We start from the raw sequence: 21327 nt of genomic DNA, 5'->3' as shown, positions 1-21327 counted from the left end.
TCAGAGAGGTTAGGGGAATCCCCCAGGCTCACACAGCTCTGCGGAGTGGGGCAGAATCTGGAATAAAGGTCGGGTCAGTTTCCAAAAGCCAGGGCCCCTGCTGCTCTAGCTATTCTGCAGCTCTGAAAGTTTCACCTCGTTCCAGGAAAGCATTTCGTTCAAAAAAATCCAGCCTTGAAAATATTAGGTGTGCGCGCGCCCGTGCGCGCAAACACACACACACAACACACACGCTATATACAGATACACACAGACACACACATTATGTGTATGTATATACTAGCAGATACCATCTATTAATATTACTGAAACAAGTTATCGCAGAGAAGTGACAAGCATGGAGACAGCCGCAGACCCCTCGGAACCGGTCCCCTCCACCAGCCTGCCCTGCCTTCGCCCGTGCCTTGCCCCGCAGTCGCACCGCAGGACAAAATGTCCCCTTTTCCATCGGAAAGCAGAAGCCAGTGTAAATGCAACCGGGAGAACCAGAGAAGGGAGTGGCAAGGCCGCTTCCGCCGGGCCGCCCTGAGAAGGAGCGGGGTGAGCTAGTCCAGCGCGCGTCCCCGGAGCGACCCCGGCGTGCGCGGCGCCTCCCTGCGCAGGCGTGCGGCGTGCGGCCCGCGGCGTGCGGCCCGCGGCTGTTCCCGGCGCGGATACTTACTGCGCGGCGGGGCGTGCAGGTCGCATCGATGCCGGTGCGCAGGCTCCGGCGGCCGCAGAGTGGGGCCAACTCTGCCGGCCGTGGGACCCGGGTGAGGGTCTGGGCCTGGGCCGGGCTGGGGGACGCCAGGAGGCCGGCTACTGCGCGGCGCCCGAGAGTCCACATGCTGCTCCGGGTCTGCCGCCCGCTCCGCCCTGCAGCGCGGGGTGCTGCGGCGACCCCTGGTGGCCACTGGCCGCAGGCACTCTTCTGTGGGGGAGCAGCTAGAGGTTAGACCTCAGGAAGAACTTCCCAGCTTAGCACTATTCGTGCATTTAACAAAAATGGAGAGCCTGCTTTGTGCAAAGCACGGAGTGCAACCAGGACCCCTGACCCAAGGGAGACTGCAGCCTGGTGGCCCGCCGCTTCTAAAATTCTAAACAGGAGGAACTTGGGAGCTGCTGTCTTGCTGGGAAGTGGGTGCATGCACAAATTGAGGCTGCTTGGCCGCCGGTATGGGTTTACAGCAGTTGGGTATGTGGGGCCAGGAGACGGATGCCTTGTGTAAATCTGTACTCTGCCCACTTCCTAGCTGTGTGACCAGAGGGCAAGTTAATTAACCTCTCTGTGCCTTGTTTATAAAATGCGTTTTATAAAAGTTCCTACTTCATAGGATTGTGGTAAGGATAAAATGAATTAAGCCCTGTAAAGTTTTTTTTGGACAGGGCATGTTCCTGTTAAGTGCACAATAAATATTGTTAATAGATTTTATTGATTGATTGATTGATTGAGACGGAGTCTCGCTCTGTCGCCCAGGCTGGAGGGCAGTGGTGCGATCTCGGCTCACTGCAAGCTCTGCCTCCCGGTTTCACGCCATTCTCCTGCCTCAGCCTCCCGAGTAACTGGGACTACAGGCGCCCGCCACCATGCCCGGCTAATTTTTTGTATTTTTTTTTTTTAGTAGAGACGGGTTTCACCGTGTTAGCCAGGATGGTCTCGATCTACTGACCTCGTGATCCACCCGCCTCATTTATTTGTTTGTTTGAGACAGAGTCTCACTCTGTTGCCCAGGCTGGAGTGCAGTGGTGTGGTCCTGGCTTACTGCAACTTCCCCCTCCCGGGCTCAAGCAGTCTTCCCATTTCAGCCTTCCAAGTAGCTGGGACTACAGGTGTGCACCACCACACCCAGCTAGTTTTTGTATTTTTTGTAGAAAGGGGGTTTCGCTATGTTGCCCAGGGTGGTCTTGAACTTCTAGGCTCAAACGATCTGCCCGCCTGGGCCTCACAAAGTGCTGAGACGACAGGCGTGAGCCACCGTGCCTTGCCTATTGTTGATAGATTTTAAAAGAGAATTTTATTTCTGTTACATATTACAAAGGGATGCAAATTGTGAAAGTTTTCTTCACATTTTATATATGCTTTAGAGGATGTCAAATGTGAGCCGAGTGTGGTAGTGCATGCCTATGATCTCAGCTACTCAGGAGGCTGAGGCGGGAGGATCACTTGAGCCTGGGAGCTCAAGGCTGCAGTGAGCTATGATTGTGCCTGTGAATAGCCACAGCATTCCAGCCCGGCCATCATAGCAAGATACTGTCTTAAAAAAAAAGAAAATGTCAATTGTGTACACTTTTCATGGCAGAGAAGATGGGAAGGTACTAAAGTTCTTCCAAAGCCACTTTGTGAATCGTGAAGAGAGACATGTTTACATACTTAGGATGCTAAATGACAAGTGTCAAGAGGAATGTAAACTAACAGGTGTGAGTGTTGAGTGGGAGATTTATATAGAGCTAGGGATGGGGGAATCAAGGAAGTATTCATGGAAGAAGTGGCGTTGGCACAGGGCCTTCAAAAATAGGGTGGAGGAGGTGGGATCTGATTGCCTATCAGAGAGGTGGTCCAGGGCATTCTGGATGAGAGATATCCTTCTGTGTTTAATTAATTCTAGGCAGCTGCTTAAATACTGTTATGTATATGCCAGGCCTGGAGAAATCATTTTCCCCCTGCAAAGTATCTGGAGATGCTTTTGATTGTCACAACGGGCAGCTGTGGGGTGGGTATGTTCTACTGGCATCTAGTAGGTAGAGGCCAGGGATGAAACATCCTGTGATGTGCAGGACAGCCCCCCACCTGTGCAACAAAGAACTATCCAGTCCAAAATTCTGCCAAGATTGAGAAGCCCTCCTTGAAACCATAAAGGGAGAGCCCATAGGCATCAAAGGGGAGTGTTTTCATTGCCAGCCATGGTCTCAGACTCTGCCACACCAACAGTGAGGCCCTTCCTCACATCATCAGAACTGCATTATATACTCAGAGAGAGAAAGCTGCATCATTAGTTATTATTATTATTATTTGAGACAGAGTCTTGCTTTGTTGCCCAGGCTGGAATGCAGTGGTGCCATCTCTGCTCACTGCAATCTCCACCTCCTGGGTTCAAGAGATTCTGTCTCAGCCTCTAGAGTAGCTGGGATTGCAGGTGCCCACCACCACGCCTGGCTAATTTTTGTATTTTTAGTAGAGATGGGGTTTCATCATGTTGGCCAGGCTGGTCTCGAACTCCTGACCTCAGGTGATCCGCCCGCCTCTGCCGCCCAAAGTGCTGGGATTACAGGCGTGAGCCACCGCACCCTGTGCTACATCATTATTAGCTAGCATGCTTAGCAAGTTCTGGCATAGAAAGGTCACTAGCAAATGCTCCAGCTCCCTGCAAAGTTGATATCATTGCCCCATCTTTTTGGCCAAAGAAATAGACTTAGAATAGCATATCAGAGAAGATGAAGGCTTCGCAAGAACTTGTCCTTCTCCACTTCCTTGGAGGTAGTCAAGAGGAATCAGGCACACTTGGTAAGAAGCTGGGGCACCGTGGCGTGGGCAGACAAAGATGTTGAGGGACTCTGTGCTACACTGTAGCTGTTCCTGTCTTGGTTGCTTTTAGCCTCAAGTAGGAAGATCCTAATAGCTGTCAGGTTATGGGTAGGGGAGGATATCACCAGAATTCCCTTGCTCTGCCATTAGGATATTTTGATAGGATTTATCAGAGGGCTATGATTATCAAATGTGGTCGCTGGGCCAGCAGCCTCAGCATCACCTGGAAACTTGTTAGAAATACAAATTCTCAGGCCCTATTCTCGATCTACTGAATCAGAATCTCTGGGGTTTCAAGGCCCAGCAATCCATGGTTTAACAAGACCTCCAGGTGATTCTAATGTGCTTTAAAGTTTCAGAAGCACTGTGGTAGCATAGGCCTTGGGCAAAATTGTGAGTTAAGCCAGTGTCACCAGGGTGATCATTTTAAATCTAAAAATCTAAATCTCAAATGTGAATCTAACCATAGCCCTCTGCTTTCACCACCATCAAGATAAATTCCAACTTTCTTAGCATGACAGAGGAAGCTCTCTTGCCCACCTTAGCTCTCCCAGTGCCCTTACCACTCTCTTCTGTACACCCCACTCTCATATTGGGAGGCATCTAGACATCTTTGCTTCTTCAAGCTATTTGTAGTTCCTAGAACAAGTGATGCTTTTTCCCTCTCTGGCTATCCCTCATGTTGTTCCTTAGTCTTCCATCCCTTTGCCTGGTATGGAAGATTGGATCTTCCAAAGAGGGCCACACCAATATTTGTCACATGTCATATGCTGTTTGGGACTTTGACATTCCTGTCGCCCAGGGACGTTATCTATTCTCCTCCCTTCGAATTCGGGTTTGGGCTACAACTATTCCAACCAACAGGGTACTGCAGAAGTACTGCTTGGTGACTTCCAAGTCCAGGTCATAAAAATGATGCATCTTCCTCCTAACTCCCTCTCTCTCTTTTTTTTGGGGGGGGTTTTTGTTTGTTTGAAACAGAGTCTCATTCTGTTACCCAGGCTGAAATGCAGTGGTGTGGTCATAGCTCACAGCAGCCTTGACCTCCTGGAATCAAGTGATCCTCCTGCCTCAGCCTCCTAAGTAACTGGGACTATAGGTGTGCATAACCACACCTGGCTGATTTTTAAAATTTTAAAAATTTTTGGTAGAGACAGAGTCTCACTATGTTGCCCAGGCTGGTCTTGAACTCCTGAACTCAAGCAACCTCCCACCTCAGCCTCCCAAATTGCTGAGGTTACAGGTGTGAGCCACTGTGTCCGGCACTCTCTTTTTGGGATGCTGACACTGAGGACCAGCCATCATGTTTTGAGCAAATCCAAACTAGCCAAAGTAGAGAAACAATGTAGAGAGAGCTGAGGCCCCCTCAGCCAACAGCCAGGGTCAACCAGTAGACATGTAAATGAGTCATTCTTCAGATAAATTCCAGCCCCCAGCCTCCCAGTCTTCCAGCTGAATCCTTAGACATCATGGAGCAGAAACAAGGTATGCCTTATGTGTTCCATGTGAATTTCAGGCCCGCAGAATCTCTGGGCAGAAAAGATGTTTTCATAGCTTTAATCCAGTATGTTTTAGGTAATTTATTACACAGCCATAGTAACCGGAACATGGGGCTACTTTCTTCATATCCTGTAGGACTCAACTCAAATGTCAGAGGTGACTTCCTCCAGAATCCTTTTATGAAACCAAACTTTCATATTCCCACAGGTGTGCCTTAGGTACCTCTCTCTGTTTCCACAGCCTGCAATGTAATTGTTAGTTTTCCTGTTTATCTAATATCTCTGACATAGACACTCTACTGGTGAATGAGTGATATTCTTTGTTGGCCTCCTGTTTCTTCAGTAGCAATCACTGTTGCTAAGGGAATGGGGTAACACAATTGGCCAGTTCAGGGACAGGGCATATTACCTGATGAAGGGCAGTGAGAAACCTTGCAGGACACCAAAACAAAAACAAAACAAGACAAAACCCAATCCTCTACAGATGACCAAACCTTAAGTCTCCAAATTCTCACTCATTCTTGCTTAGTCCTGGTCTTCAGCTCAGTGCTATGATTCAGTGCCTAAAGACTTAACTTCCTGTCAGGAGGTGACTTCAACTCTGGGGAAAAGAAAGCCCACTGCATTTGCTTGGATTGATTGGTAAGAGAGATTGATAAAAGGATGTTCTTTGACATTTGCCAAGGGCAATTTTTTTCTGTAATGAGGGAAGAGAAACAGCTGTATGTCCCAGGAGACTGATTATGGCACTAGAGTCAAATCCACACTCTGGAATGCAATTTGATACATCACCTTAATATTAATATAGATTAAATTCATAAGATACTCAGCAAAGTAATCAATAATTCCAAAGTCAATAAACATTAAACATGTGAATGATGTAGATAATGAGCTAATTATTGAACGTTTCAGTGGCCAGAAAAAAGGAGGTTTGGATTTATTTTCTGAGAGTGGCTCCCTGTAGGGTCCCTTGGGCAGTGTGTGATAGCTTTTGATCTGTGATCTGACAGATTAAGGGAGCTTCAGGCAGAGGCCTCTCTCTCTTGTACAAAAATACTCTTCTTGGTTACTGTTTGAGGGGACAAGAGGAAAGAAGCATGTGATGTATCTGAAATATAGCCTTTAGAGAGTCATTCTTTGTGTTAACTAAGGAATTTGCATTAATATGCCTAAGGAAACCACCTTTGTAAAGGTTATGACAGTGAGAGAAATTTAGCTTGGCTGACTCCATCTTGCTCCTAGTCTCATAGGCTGGCTGTCCTCACTTATTCCTCGGCATATAACAAAGGCCACGCCAAGCTAACTGTGGGAGGAATTTAGTGTATAGTTTCACTTTGAAGCAAGAATGATAATAGTCCCTCCCTAAAACTGAGCCCCTCCTTTCTCGGGGACTGAAACTGCCTTTGTAAAACTAATGAAAGGCCACAAGATTAGGATTATGGGAGGGGTCTGAATTCTGCTAAGATGTAGGCATAGCTTGCCTTTCTATAATCTATGCTGGAGGTCACAAGATTTGTGACTTCCCCGTTTGCTCTTGTAAATAACATCACTATTGTAGAACCTAAGATTGGTCTTTTGAGATGATTTTCAGAACTGTGCATTCTGGGCACCAACTGACTTCACTTGGACTCGCGACTCATGACTCAGCCAGTCCTGTGGCCCCCACCCTATGGTGGACTCAGTACATGAGGATTGTTTGCCATGCTTTTATCCCCAATCAGCAGCACCCATTCCCTAACTCCCTGCCTGCCAACTTATCCATAAAAACCCTAGCCTCTGAGTTCTCAGAGAAACTGATTTGAATAATGAACTCTTGTCTTTCATGTGGCCAGCCCTTGCCTTAATTAAACTGTTTCTTTACTGCAATACTGCTGTCTCAGTGAATTGGCTCTATCTGTCCAGCATGCAAGAAGTATAGTATAGTAGAAACAAGTAGACTTTGTGGGCTCAGACAAATGTATTTGCAAAGCATAATTTTCAAAAAGTTAAAAACAATTCTCATGCAAATTTGTAGTGAGCATGCATCAAAGATTAAATAATTAGTGGAGTTTTATGGACTGAAGTGTGTTCTCCCAAAGTCCATAGGTTGAAATTTTAACTGCCAGGACACTCAGAACATGACTATATTTGGAGATAAAGCCTTTAAAGAAGTAATTAAGGTTGGCCAGGCATGGTGGCTCATGCCTGTAATCCCAGCACTTTGGGAGGCCGAGGCAGGTGGATCACTTGAGGTCAGGAGTTCGAGACCAGCCTGGCCAACGTGGTGAAACCCCATTTCAACTAAAAATACAAAAAAAAAAAAAAATTAGCTGGGCATGGTGGCAGGTGCCTGTAATCCCAGCTACTCAGGAGGCTGAGGCAGTAGAATCACTTGAACCCAGGAGGTGGAGGTTGCAATGAGCTGAGATCGCGCCACTGCACTCCAGCCTGGCGACAGAGCAAGACTCCGTCTCAAAAAAAAAAAAAAAGTAATTAAGTTAAATGAGGTTCAAGTGTAGGTCCTAATGTGAAAGGAGTGGTGTCTTTATAAAATGAGAAAGAAACACCAGGAACACATGTGCACAGAGAAAAGACCACAGGAAGAGGCAGCAAGAGGGCAGCCCCCTGCAAGCCACAGGGAGAGGCCTCAGAGGAAACCAACCCTGCCAGCACCTTGATCTTGAACTTCCATTATCCAGAACTCTGAGAAAATAGATTTCTGTGGTTTAAGCCAGCCAATCTGTGGTATTTTGTTATGGCAGCCCTAGCAAAATACAAGAGGGAGCCAGCAGGAAGGCAAACTGGTTTAAAGGAAGCTGGAAGAAACTGATCTATAATAGTCAGTGATAAAAAGAGCATTCTGGCGTAAGATTGCTAAGTGAGATACACAACTGGGTAGTGTCCTTCAGGTCTATAAAACTATAGTCTTTGGGGTTACTTTCTTAGACAAGAGTCATTTGCATCTTACCAGTTTTCTACAAGCTGACATTCTTTTCTCTTTTGTTTATTTATTTATTTTGAGATGGAGTTTTGTCACCCAGGCTGGAGTGCAATGGCGTGATCTCGGCTCACTGCAACCTCCGCCTCCCAGGTTCAAGCAATTCTTCTGCCTTAGCCTCCCGAGTAGCTGAGATTACAGGCATGTGCCACCAAGCCTGGCTAATATTTGTATTTTTAGTAGAGACGAGGTTTCATCATGTTGGCCAGGCTGCCTTGGCCTCCCAAAGTTTTGGGATTAAAAGCATCAGCTACTGTGCTTGCTGTTTATTTTTTTATTTTAATTTTTTTTGTTTATTGTCTTCTAAAAATTGACATCCTTGAGACCTAATTAATAGCAAATAATGGGTCGAGCATGGTCACACTGTGCTGGAACAGAGTTTCTCAATGGTGACTATTTACTGATGTTTCTACTGGTTATAGTCATGTGCTGCATAATGCTGTTTCAGTCAGTGATGGACCACATATGTGATAATGGTCCCCTAAGATTATATTTTTTTACTGTACTTTCTCTGTGCTTAGATATGTTAGATACATAAATACTTAACTACTGTAGTACAATTGACTATAGTATTCAGTATGGTAACATGCTGTACAGGTTTATAGCCTAGGAGCAGTAGGCTAGACTGTATAGCCTAGGCGTATAGTAGGCTAGACCATCTAGCTTTGTGTAAGTACACTCTATGATGTTCGCAAGATCACAAAATCACCTAATGATGCATTTCCCAGAATGTATCCCTGTTGTTAAGCAACACATGGCTAACTCTGTCGTGGTGGTTGTCCCATGCATTGTAAGGTGTTTAGCAGCATTCTTGGTCTCCACCCACTAGATGGCAGTAGTATCTGCTCTCCCATTCAATTGTGACAATCAAAAATGTCTCCAGACATTGTGAAAAGGTCCCCTAAGGAGTAAAATTGCCCCTGGTTGAGAACCACTATTCTGGTCTAACTTTGAATTAAATATCCAAAGCAATCTTTTTGCCTTACTTCCAAGTTTTAGATAATTTTCATAACTGTTCAAATCCCTGCTCTGCCCCTCAACTACCTGTGTGTCCTTGGTCTATTTTTAACCTGAGTTTCAGTTTCTTCATCTGTAAATTAAAGCAAATACTTCTTTACCTCAGAGATTTCCATGAGGATGAAGTGAATTAGTATGTGCAAAACACAGACATCAGCGAATGCTAGCCCCACACTTGGCCTCATGGTTGGTCATGGTGTCTTTTAAGAGGCATGTTTATACACCTGTGGTCACAGAGGGCACCCCGGGGCCACTTTGGTGGCCAGGCACACACATCCAGGTCTGGGCTTTCAGGGGACTGCAGGCTGGTGCAGATCACCGGGAAGTCAGGACCCTGCAGCTGAGCTGGGTGCCTCTCTTCACACTCTAGGCAGGACAGAGGAGTGGGTGGCCTTGACAAGAGTTAGGGGAGAAGAGGGGAGCCAATACCCTCCCTTCACCCTTGGCCATCACTGCAGGCCAGTTCTCTTCTCTGCCTCTAACCTGATGCAAGTATCAACCCCATCACTACTTTCTTCCAGTGCTCAGGGACCTGATGTGCCCCTTGCTGGAGGAACCCTTCTTGCCTTGTCTCTTGCCTTAGGCAATATGGTACCAGAATATAGGGTCAGGAATTCCACGTGAAAGTATAACTAGCGTCTTTGTTGCTATCCTTCAACCTTCTACATCTACTATTCAGAGGTGATCTTGTTGATGAACTGAGCTAATTTATGTGTGTGTTGTTAAAATAGGTTGTGGCTTGGTAGGCGTTGAGGGAAAAGGAGCTTTGATGGCCCTCGCCTCACGGGGAGACAACTGCCTTTACTTGGAAAACCACTTTAAGATCAGCCTAGATCCGTCTGTGGGACTGCATTGTCCAACAGAGAACGTCTATGTCTGGGGGCCTGGGACTCTGGAAAGGGTTATTTTGGGGTTTCAGAGTGATTGAGCCTAAGGGGGGGCACAGCCATCTCCCATCTGTGGGTATAATTGCTTGCTCTCCATTCCCTGCTTTTTTTTTTTTTTTTCTTTGAGTTGGAGTTTTGCTCTTTCACCTAGGCTGGAGTGAAGTGGTGCGATCTTGGCTCACTGCAACCTCCGCCCCCTGGGTTCAAGCAATTCTCTTGCCTCAGCCTCCTGAGTAGCTGGGATTACAGGTGCACGCCACCACGCCTGGCTGATTTTTGAATTTTTAGAAGAGACAGGGTTTTGCCATGTTCGCCAGCCTGGTCTCGAACTCCGGACCTCAGAAGATCCACCCACCTCAGCCTCCCAAAGTGATAGGATTACAGGTGTGAGCCACCATGCCTGGCCCATTCCCTGCTTATTATAGAACACTAACAAGCAGACTGGGCTTGAGTCTCTGAGCCTGACACTGTTGCATAGTGGAGAGTCACTGGTTGCAGGGAAAGGAGAATCAGGCCAGAGCATTCACATGGTGTCTTCTCTCCAGGCTTCTTGGCTCCCCTCTTTCATCCCATCCTGCCTGGCTTCGCTGAATGAAAGCTCTATGAACTTCGCTCATCTGTGATGATTGTGACTTGCCAGTAATGCTAAATGCTGCACCAGGCAGCAGGGCACCCAGTGGGATGAGGTGGGAGTTATGGGGCATCAGGGGGAGGCCGTATGCAAAAGAAAGGGCGACCTGTCCTAGACCCACCACACCATTGGTCGACCCTGGGCAAGAAGACCTGAACTTCCCTGGATTTTAGTTTCCTCATGGATGAAATGGGGATACAAACACTGTCCTGTTTTCCTCCTAGATTGTGAGAATCAAGTACAAACGTTTTTAGAAAGTGGGAACAGGACTTATGCTATGATATTCTGAGAGAACTCAGGCTAATTTTTTTTTTTTGAGATGAAGTTTCACTCTTGTTGCCCAGGCTGGAGTGCACTGGTGCGATCTCAGCTCATGGCAACCTCCATCTCCCGGGTTCAAGCGAGTCTCCTGCCTCAGCCTCCCGAGTAGCTGAGAATATGGGTGCCCGCTACCATACCCAGCTAATTTTTTGTATTTTTAGTAGAGACAGGGTTTCACCATATTAGCCAGGCTGGTCTCGAACTCCTGACCTCAGGTGATCCACCCACCTCAGCCTCCCAAAGTGTTAGGATTACAGGCGTGAGCCATCACACCTGGCCCAGGCTAATTTCTTATGGTGGCACATCACTCACCATTTAACAAATATTAATGAAGCCCTACTGTGTGTCAGGCACTGTTCTAGGTGCCGATTATACAGCAGTGAACAAGACAGGCAAACATCCCTTGCTTCTTATGTTCTATTGTAGGGACACTGATGATAACAAAATAAGGTAAACAATGTGTTAGAAGCCGGGTGCCTCACACCTGCAATCTCAGCACTTTGGGAGGCTGAGGCAGAAGGATCACTTGAGCTCAGGAGTTCAAGACCAGCCTGGGCAACATATATCTCTATAAAAAATAAAAAATTAGCCAGGCTTAGTGCCATGTGCCTGTAGTCCCAGCTACTCAGGAGGCTGAGGTGGGAGGATCACTTGAGCCTGGGAGGTCAAGGCTATGGTGAACTGTGATGGTGCCACTGCAACTCCAGCCTGGACAACAGAGTGAGGCCTTGTCTCAAAAAACAATGTGTTAGCTGGTCATCAGTGGTATGGAGAAAAAACAAGGAAGAGGGAGAAGAGGTGTAGTAGCCAGCTTCCAAAAGGTCCCTCACCTCTTGGGATTCCATCCCTTGTGTAGTCCCTCCCACAGTGTACCAGGGTTGGTCTGTGTGACCAATAGTAGATGACCCAGCTGATAGTCTCTCCTGTCTAAGATCAGGTTATAGATGACTGCGGCTCTCTCTCTCCCTCTCTCTCTCAGATCACTTGCTATGTGGGAGCTGGTTGCCATGCTGTCAGAATCTATGGAGAGGCCCCTGGTGAGGACCTCCAGTACACAGCCCAAAGCCAGCAAGGACGTGAGGCTTGGCAGCAACCACATGAGTGAGCTGGAAGTGGGTCCTCTTGCCTCAGATGACTGCAGCTCTGACTGACAGCTGACTACAACCTCACGAGGAACCCTGAGCCAGAACCTTGGAGAAAGCCTTTTTCTCATGCCCTAGAGTTGAGAATGTAGATTGAATGTGCTCTGCTATGATTGCTGTTGTTAGGCACTGTGGGAAGTGCTTTATATACACTCTTGTTTAACTCTAATAGCCTTACTGAGGGTACTATTATTATCTCCATTTTATACACCAAGGCTCAGAGGCTAATTCACCTTTCCAAATCCTCCAGCTAATAAGTGTCCAAGCTGGGACTCAAACTTGGGCCTTTTAACTGTGCTGCTATTCTACCTCTCCCTTGCTCTTTCCAGACCAGGCTTGGGACATAACACTAACACCCTTTTGCTTTCATTTCATCTCTTGTCCTTCAGTCATTCCTAAACATTGACATTCATTGAGTTCCTTGGCTCTGGCCACAGTCCTTTCTCCCTTTCCCCTCTGGGGCATCAAATAGTGATTACAGTATCCACAGGGATGGCATATGCCATTTCACCATTTCACAGTTCCTGGAATCCACTTTTCACTTCTCATAAAGCTCCAGCAAGCCATTCTCATCTTGGGTTGCTTGTTTGCCTATTTGCTGTTACATCCATTCTCTGCTCCTCATCTGTTTCTTTCAAGGAAACCTGATCCATGCAAATTTTGTTTCCTAAACTGCTTTGCCAATTTGTTTCAAGAGAGATTCAGCCAACGAGAGGCGCCTGTGGGAGACTGGCAGGTGGGTGGCAGACAGGAGGCAGGTATTTCTGCCCTCCTTTTCTCCGCCCCCCCCCCCATTCCCTTCAGGCACTATCTCCAGCAGTGATTGGGTTTCCTCCATGGCTCTGCCTCTTGCTGGACAGACCACTGTGGTTTCAGTCTCTGCTCCGGGGCTGTGTTAACACCTTTTTCCTTCTGTTCCTCTATGCGTAGTTATGGTAAATGCAACTTTTCTGCATTTCTTAATTTTGAGTTTGTCTAATTCTCCCTGGTAGCTCTTTCAGTCCTTCCATCACCTTTGCAACAAATTCCCTGCATTAGATTATCTCTGTGAATTGCCGGACCTAGGTTTTGTTTGTGAGGCTGGACCCCAGCTGATATTCGTATCTGTACTTTGGACTTTATTGCCATTTTAAATTGTTCTTTCTCAGATATCTTCAACTATAGGATCCTGCTTTCTGATTACAATCTCCAGTTCCTTAACCTCAGATCCTTTCTTCCATTTATCATGTTTGCTCTGTTCACCCACTCTGTTCTTCCACCCACTTACTCATCAACCTGTCAAGAAAAAAAGCCAAACTCTATAAAATATTTAAAGAGTTTTATTCTGAGGCAAATATGAGTGAACATGGCCCGAAGGCACAGTCTCAAAAGGTCCTGAGAATATGTGCCCAAGATGGTTGGGTTACAGCTTGTTTTTTTTTTTTTTTTTTTTTTTTTTTTTTTTTTTTTTGAGACAGAGTCTTGCTCTGTTGCCCAGGCTGGAGTGCAGTGGCGCCATCTCGGCTCACTGGCTCACTGCAAGCTCTGCCTCCCGGGTTCATGCCATTCTCCTGCCTCAGCCTCCTAAGTAGCTGGGAGCGGACCGCCACCACACCTGGCTACGTTTTTTTTTTTTTTTTTTGTATTTTTCGTAGAAACGGGGTTTCACCGTGTTAGCCAGAATGGTCTCGATCTCCTGAACCTGTGATCCACCCACCTCGGCCTCCCAAAGTGCTGGGATTACAGGCGTGAGCCACTACGCCTGGCCACAGCTTGGTTTTATATGTTTTAGGGAGACATTAAGACATCAATCAATACATGTATACATGTGAGGTATACATTGGTTTGGTCCAGAAAGGTGTGACAACTTGAAGGGCAGAGAGTGCTTGCAGGTCGTAGGTGGATTCAACAATTTCCTGATTGGCAATTGGTTGAGAGTTAAGTTATTATCTGAAGACCTGGAAGCAATAGAAAGGAGTGTCTGGGTTAAGATAAGGGGTTGTGGAGACCAAGGTTCTTATTATATAGATCAAGTCTCATAGGTAGCTTAGAGATTATAGATGCAAATATTTCCTATGCAGACCTTTAAAAGGTAGGTATTAGACTCTCAGTTAATCTCTTCAGGGATTTGGAGGGCCTGGAAAAGGAAAGATCCACTTATGTTAAAAGAGATTTTTGGGCCGGGCACGGTGGCTCATGCCTGTAATCCCAGCACTTTGGGAGGCCGAGGAAGGTGGATCACAAGGTCAGGAGATCAAGACCATCCTGGCTAACAGGGTGAAAACCCGCCTCTACTAAAAATACAAAAAAGAAAAAAAAATTAGCCGGGCGTGGTGGCATGCACCTGTAGTCCCAGCTACTCGAGAGGCTGAGGCAGAAGAAGCGCTTGAACCTGGGAGGCAGAGGTTGCAGTGAGCCAAGATTGCGCCACTGCGCTCCAACCTGGGCGACAAAGTGAGACTCTGTCTCAAAAAAAAAAAAAGATTTTTTTACAGATGTAAATTCTCCCCCACAAAAGAAAGCTTTGCAGGGCCATTTCAAAATATAGCAAGGAAACATATTCTGGAACTAACTTTGGGAGGAACTTAGTTTATAGTTTAACTTTGAAACAAGGACGATAACAGCCCTTTCCCAAAACAAACCCCCTTCCTGCCTGGGGACTAGACTGCCTTTACAGAACCAATACATTAGCCACAAGATTAGAAATTATGGTTTAGGAGTCATGCAACTGAAGGCGGCCAGATTCTGAACCTCCCCAAATTGCTCCTGGGGATAACATCACTACTGTAAAATCTAAGATCAGGGCTTGAGATATTTTGCAGACCCTGCACTCAGTGGATCAGCTGGCACCACCCAGACCAATCAACTGGCTCATCTGATCTTGTGTACCCCCCAGCAGGAACTGACTCAGCACAAGAGGACACCTTTGATTCCCTGATTTCATCTCTGACCTGACCAATCAGCACTCCCGACTCACTGGCCTGTGCCCACCAAATTATCCTTAAATACTCTGATCCCCGATTCTTAGGGAGACTGATTTGAGTACTAATAAAACTCTAGTCTCCCATACATCTGGCTCTGTGTGAATTACTCTTTCTCTATTGCGATTCCCCTGTCTTGATAAATCGGCTCTGTCCAGGCATTGGGCAAGGTGAACCCATTGGGCGGTTACAAACTACAAAAGGGAGAGGGTATAATGAGGCATGTCTGACCCCTACCCCTTCCTGGAGTGGCCTGAACTAGTTTTTCAGGTTTCTTTGGACTCCCCTTGGCTAAGAGGGGGGTCCATTTAGTCAGTTGGGGGGCTTTGAATTTTAGTTTTGGTTTACAAACCCATCCATCATTGTTTTTGTTGTTGTTGTTGTTGTGAGACGGAGTCTCGCTCTGTTTCCAGGCTGGAGTGCAGTGGCGCGATCTTGGCTCACTGCAACCTCCACCTCCTGGATTCAAGCAATTCTCCTGCCTTAGCCTCTGCAGTAGCTGGGACTACAGACGTGCACTACCACGCCCGGCTAATTTTTGTATTTTTAGTAGAGATGGGGTTTCACCATGTTGGCCAGGATGGTCTCGATCTCTTGACCTCATGATCTGCCCGCCTCAGCCTCCCAAAGTGCTGGAATTACAGGCATGAGCCACCACCGCGCCCGGCATCCATCCATCATTGTTTGTTGAGCGTCCTCAGTTCCAGGCACTGTGGTTGCTGATGATATAGTGGTAACAAAGATTGATAATCAACATGTTCTCACGGAGCTCACAGTCTTGCGCAGGAGAGAGATGATAACGTAAAAGTATTTACAAAGTCACATAAGTGCTAGATGGGGTAATTATAGGATACTACAGGAGCATATGAGAGTGGCCTGGGCTTGACTTGGTGGGGGTGGTGACAGCATGAGTTTCTGAGATCAGAGAGATGAAGAGTTGGCCAGGTGAAAGAGGGCAACGAGGAAAGAGCATAGCAGAGGGGACAGTATGTACAGACCCAGAGGCCAGATGTCCTCATCTAGTACAGTGTTGGAGAGGCTGAAAAAGGGAGATTCTCAAACAGACTCAAGCTTGGATGCATTGGGCCCTAGCTCCTGGGGTTCTGCAGTTCTGAAAGGTCTGCAGTTTACCCCTAGGGTTGCAATCTTCTTATTCTTTTTTAACTCCAGGTTAGGCACTTCCATCCCTCACAGTTCAGTTTCAGCTCCAGCCCTCTTTGTCCCTTATAATGCATACAAACTCTTCAAACCTCCTGCATTTCCTGAATTATGGAACTGGTCACTGGATACCCCCTTTTCCTTGCTGTATTTGTATAGCTTTCTTTTGTCTTCAAGAGCTATCTAATTATTAAGATAATCGAATTGGGACCTCTCACTTCTCAGCTCTTTGTTCTATAGGCTATAAAGCATTTTGGGGCTCCTTCTGGGAAAACATTAATCGATTTAAATCAAGGGCATGCACACAAATGCTGCAGGGGCCAGGCAGGTGCCAGAAATGAGTGCCCTATGGAACACTTAGCCTTCCTGGGCTGTCTTTTTCTTTCTTGCTCTGCTGGAGACATGGCATAAGCACTATTTTACTTTTAACGCTAATGTAAAAAAAAAAGAAAAAAAAAAAACCCACAGAGCCAACAGGATGATAAGCAGCAACTGTCATTAGCTCTGTGCAGTGGTGATAGTTGGGTGGGCAGGAAGGGCTGTGAAGTGCAGAGAAAATGCTTACATAGGTGCAGTAGCAACTCAGCATAGCTGAATGGTGTCCTGTGGAAACGTAGGCCTACTGTGCACAAATATTACAACAGGAGACTGAAATCTGGATGATCTGGGGTATATGAAACTGACGACTCTTTACATTGAGAAAACAATTATTAAAATTTAAAATACTCTGTTAGGCCTATAACTATATTGGGTTAAACAAAATGTGTTCATGGGCTCATCCAATGGTTCTAAAACTCGGCTGTGCATTAGAATCACCTGGGGAGCTTTTAAAAGTCCCAACGTTCAAGTCACATGCCTGGGCAGTTAAGTCAATCTCTGGAGGCAGATTCAGTCATCAGTAATTTTTTTTTTTTTTTTTTTTTTTTTTTTTAGACAGAGTCTTGCACTGTCACCCAGGCTGGAGTGCAGTGGCGCAATTTTGGCTCACTGCAACCTCCGGCTCCCGGGTTCAAGTGATTCTCCTGCCTCAGTCTCCTAAGTAGCTGGGATTACAGGTGCCTGCCGCCACACCCGGCTAACTTTTGTATTTTTAGTAGAGACGGGGTTTCACCATTTTGGCCAGGCTGGTCTCGAACTCCTGACCTCAAGTGAGCTCCCTGCCTCGGCCTCCCAAAGTGTTGGGAATACAGGCGTGAGCCACCATGCCCAACCCAGTATTCTTTTTTTTTTTAATGTCTCAGGTGATTTCAATGTGCAGTTAAAATTAAGAACCACTGCTTTTGATGTGCATCTGTTTGTGAGCTCTGATTATAGGGCATATTTTGGCAGAAGGATGTTGTGAATGTTCTGTTCCACCTAGGGCCTTCTGTTAATTGGCAGGTGTGCTGTATCACACATGTTAAGTGCTGCAGATGAGATTTCAGAGGAAATCATCAAGCGCTCTCCTGTTCTGTTTCTCTTGAGGGCCTCAACTCTTCATCATGAAATGTGGGCTGTTACAGTGATAGCAGAAGAGGTCACCAAGAAACTCATATGCCATTATACTTTACATGAGTGCCGAAGCTCCTGTCGCAGTCCATATTATCTGTATCTAACATCTTGTCCTGGGTACAGTTTCCCATTCAGCCACTTGGCTGTACTGTCTGTATGTTGCATGATAATTACTAGGCATTATACATGTGCAGTCACATTGCAACCATGTGACAATGCCCACTTCTTGTGTAGGTGTGCACAAGAAATTCTCTTCAAGGTCTCAGAAGGACTGAGTACGGCAGGCCTCACAAGACACAGCCATGGTGGGCAAATAGCAGTGCCTGACATTCCTACCCCCATCCTCAGATAGTGGAGTTTCCCACAATCCCCCTCCTTGACTCTGTTCTCTCTCGGCTCACGTTCCTTGGCTAACACTCTCATACCACTTAAATCTGTGCTGCCAGTGCTTATCTGTCTACTAAGTTCAATCCCAGATTTCCATTGGCTAATTAGACATCTCTACCTGAATGTCTTAAGGACCTATGAACTCAATGTGTTCAATCCTGAATTCATTATTGTCTTCAATAAATTTGTTTCTTTCTTTCTCTTCCCCACCCCCGCCTTGTCCCATTTGCTTTGCTTAAAAAAAAAAAGCTTTGCTTCCTTTATGTGGAAAGACACATAAAGGAAGAACTGAAAAACCAGGGCTCAGGACAGAAGGCAAGGAACTTATTGGCCAACAGCTGTAGAAACATGGACAGCCTTCTAAGATGCTGTATTTGGATGGCTCCTTTACAAATGCCTCAAATCCCCCTGTGTCTCTGCTCAAGATTGAATTCCTGAGAGACATAAACTGATTGATCTATCTTGGGTCCTGTGGCCATCCCTGACTTTGACTCAGGTGAGTGGGTTAGATTGGGAACCCAACAGAATCAGATGAAATGAGGTAGAAGTAATCCCTCAAAGATAAAACAGAGTGCTATTGCCAGGAAACGAAGGAGAACTACAAAATATGGGGAAAATAATTTTATAAAAATGGTCTCCCTTTTGTGGATTTAAACAGTATATAAAAGTGACATATAAAATATAAGTAAATGCATTTGTGAGAAACCAATGTTTTACCTCATTTTTATTTTAATAAGTAAAGTAATTCATGCTCAAAATTAATTTTAGCAATTCAGAAGCTTATAAAGTGAGAAGTAAAAATTTTCCTTCCTTTAATTTATGCTTCTCTAAGTTCCTAGTGCTATTCCCTAGGGGTAATCACTTTTGGCAGTTCTTATATGTCAGAAGATATATTTTTAGGTAAGCAAGTTGGGCCTATTTCTAGGACTACTTTCTTTTCAGGTCCCAAAAACATTACAATGCTCATTATCATGTGTGTCAAGCCACTTCTATAAATATTATGGTGGCCGGGCACGGTGGCTCACGCCTGTAATCCCAGCACTTTGGGAGGCCGAGGCAAGCGGATCACCTGAGGTCGCGAGTTCGAGACCAGCCTGGCCAACATGGAGAAACCCCGTCTCTACTAAAAATACAAAATTAGCTGGGCATGGTGGCACATGCCTGTAATCCCAGCTACTCGGGAGGCTGAGGCAGGAGAATTGCTTGAACCCGGGAGGTGGAGGTTGCGGTGAGCCGAGATCGTGCCATTGCATTCTAGCCCGGGCAACAAGAGCAAAACTCGGTCTCAAAAAAAAAGAAAAAAAAAATTGTGGCAAAATTAGTGGTACCAAGGGATGAATGATTGCCCAAACTTTAAATAAATGTAGTACTTTATAAATTATTGTCATTAAGTTATTTCTGAACTTCCTGACTCCCATAATTTTTCATCTTTCATATAACAAAGGCCACGCCAATTTTTAAATCAACATTTTATAGATCATAAATCTGACATAGAAACTTTGTGTTCAAAAATGTTCTTTTACAATATTCTGCTAATAAGGAGAAAACAAACTATTAATAGAAGCTGGCTTGTCAAAATCCAGGTATGATAAGTATTTCTGGACCAGAACATGCAGTGTTATGTAAATAATTCCCTGAGTGATAGAGATTTGTAGTTTATTTCTTGTTTGAATCCTGGTGGAGTTTGTTCTTTTCTTTGCTCCCATCAATATTTTGGAGATAGAGAGGAAGTTAGAATTGAATGATCCAAGCCTTATGCAATTAGCCATTTGGAAACTGCTATATAAACAGTAAAGAGGAGAATCAGCTGGCATGACTGCCAGTGAGCAGTTTTTTGGGAGAAGAATGGTCTTGATTGCCTTTCATTGGGCATACAGGAAAGCAGAGTTGGCTTTCACCTCTTCATTTGGCCCCCTAGGCAAGCTCCAAGCAGATCATGCAAAGGTATTGTATCTTGCTACACAAATCTTTTCCTTCTGAAAGGGTTTATCTGAATGCAAAAGGATTCCTGTTTCCTTGGCATGCTAACGACTCCCTTGCTCCCCAAGGCCATGGAGAAAAGCAGAATGGAAAGTGGAGAGAAATAACAAATGTAATTATTCTGCAGCTTGTTCTGGGATAAATACTTGATGTTCTGACCTGTAAACGAAGCATGGGGACATTTCTAGTGTGCAGCATATGTTCCCTCTAGACCCCTGTGTCTTCCTAATTGAACTTCAGAGATTAATGCCACAAGAATTTGTCATGGAATGGCACAGCCTGCTTCTAAACAAACTGTCCCACTTCCAAGGCATGGGTCCAAGAGAATGGCTTCACACTAATTGCTCTTTGTGCATAAATTTCTACTGAATAATCTGGAGGTAAGTCAGAAATGGGCAGAATTTTAGCAGATCTACTGTGATGAAAATGAAGAGGAAATCACTGAGATTATGGGGGAAACGTGGAATTTCCATCTGCCAGGGATTTGCCTTGACCCAAAGCACAAGGGGCAATTGACCCCCCTGCTATGTTCTTGAGGGAATGTGGGTTTCCCTTTTGTGGAAGTTCAGATGATCAACAGTAGATTTTTCTCCTTTCCTCCTCTTCCTCTCTAACCTGACCGTCTCTGAATATACAGTCAGTACCCAAGTACTGGCCCCAGATTAAACCGTAAACTCGGAACCAGGCCTTGCACACAATAGACACCTGCTTGACCAACATCTGCTGAACTGAGCGGCAAGAATTCACAGTCACAATAGAAACCTTCTACTTGGAGTCAAGTAATCAGGGATTCCTCTCCAATTTGCTTGGTTTCAGCCTGCAGGGCTAGGTGAAAGGGTGTTGTTTACTTGCACTAGCTACAGGCGATGTAGCCAGGGTGGGTAGGCAGAATTAGCTGTCAAACTTAAAGGGCAAGATGGAGAGAAAATAGGAGGATAAATGGATATTCCTGTAGCTCGGTGTTTATGATGTAGGACAGAATCTTTGTACAGAATTGACTGGGGAGAGCAGCTCAGAACCCACCCTGTGATGGCTGAGTGCTGGCGGTCTTCTGGAGGGTGTGTGGGGCTGACATGGTGGCCTGGGGGAGTGATGGAAGGCCCACCATCTATGTACTTTGACTTCTCATAAACTCCTATGGCATGTTTTTAATAATTGATAGAATAAGTAAACAGAAAGTCAATAAGAATATAGAAGACCTGAACACTACTACTAGCCAACTTGACCTAAGTGACATTTGTAGAACACTGTATCCTCAAACAGCAGAATACACCAGAATATACATTCTTCTCAAGTGCATATGGGCCATCTACCAAGATAGATCATATTCTGGGCCATAAAATGAGCCCCAAGAAGTGTAAAACATTTTAGGTCA

At 45.6% G+C, this 21327-nt stretch overlaps 1 protein-coding gene across 3 annotated transcripts in view; it reads right to left on the bottom strand.

Moving 5' to 3' along the window:
- Positions 1 to 876, bottom strand: part of FXN (frataxin) — a 63057-nt gene extending 62181 nt beyond the window's left edge. Inside the window, exon 1 of one of the 3 annotated variants that reach the window (XM_016960929.3) lies at positions 662 to 876. In XM_016960929.3, coding sequence (XP_016816418.1) covers positions 662 to 826 — 165 coding nt within the window. In that variant the 5' untranslated portion in view covers positions 827 to 876. The remainder of the gene's footprint in view (positions 1 to 661) is intronic. The other 2 variants (XM_016960930.3, XM_016960931.3) reach the window with 2 other exon arrangements.
- Between the last annotated feature and the right edge of the window lie 20451 nt (positions 877 to 21327).

The sequence above is a fragment of the Pan troglodytes genome, chromosome 11 (assembly GCF_028858775.2).
Source record: "Pan troglodytes isolate AG18354 chromosome 11, NHGRI_mPanTro3-v2.0_pri, whole genome shotgun sequence".
Classification (NCBI taxonomy): domain Eukaryota; kingdom Metazoa; phylum Chordata; class Mammalia; order Primates; family Hominidae; genus Pan; species Pan troglodytes.
This window is presented reverse-complemented; position numbering and strand designations above follow the sequence as displayed.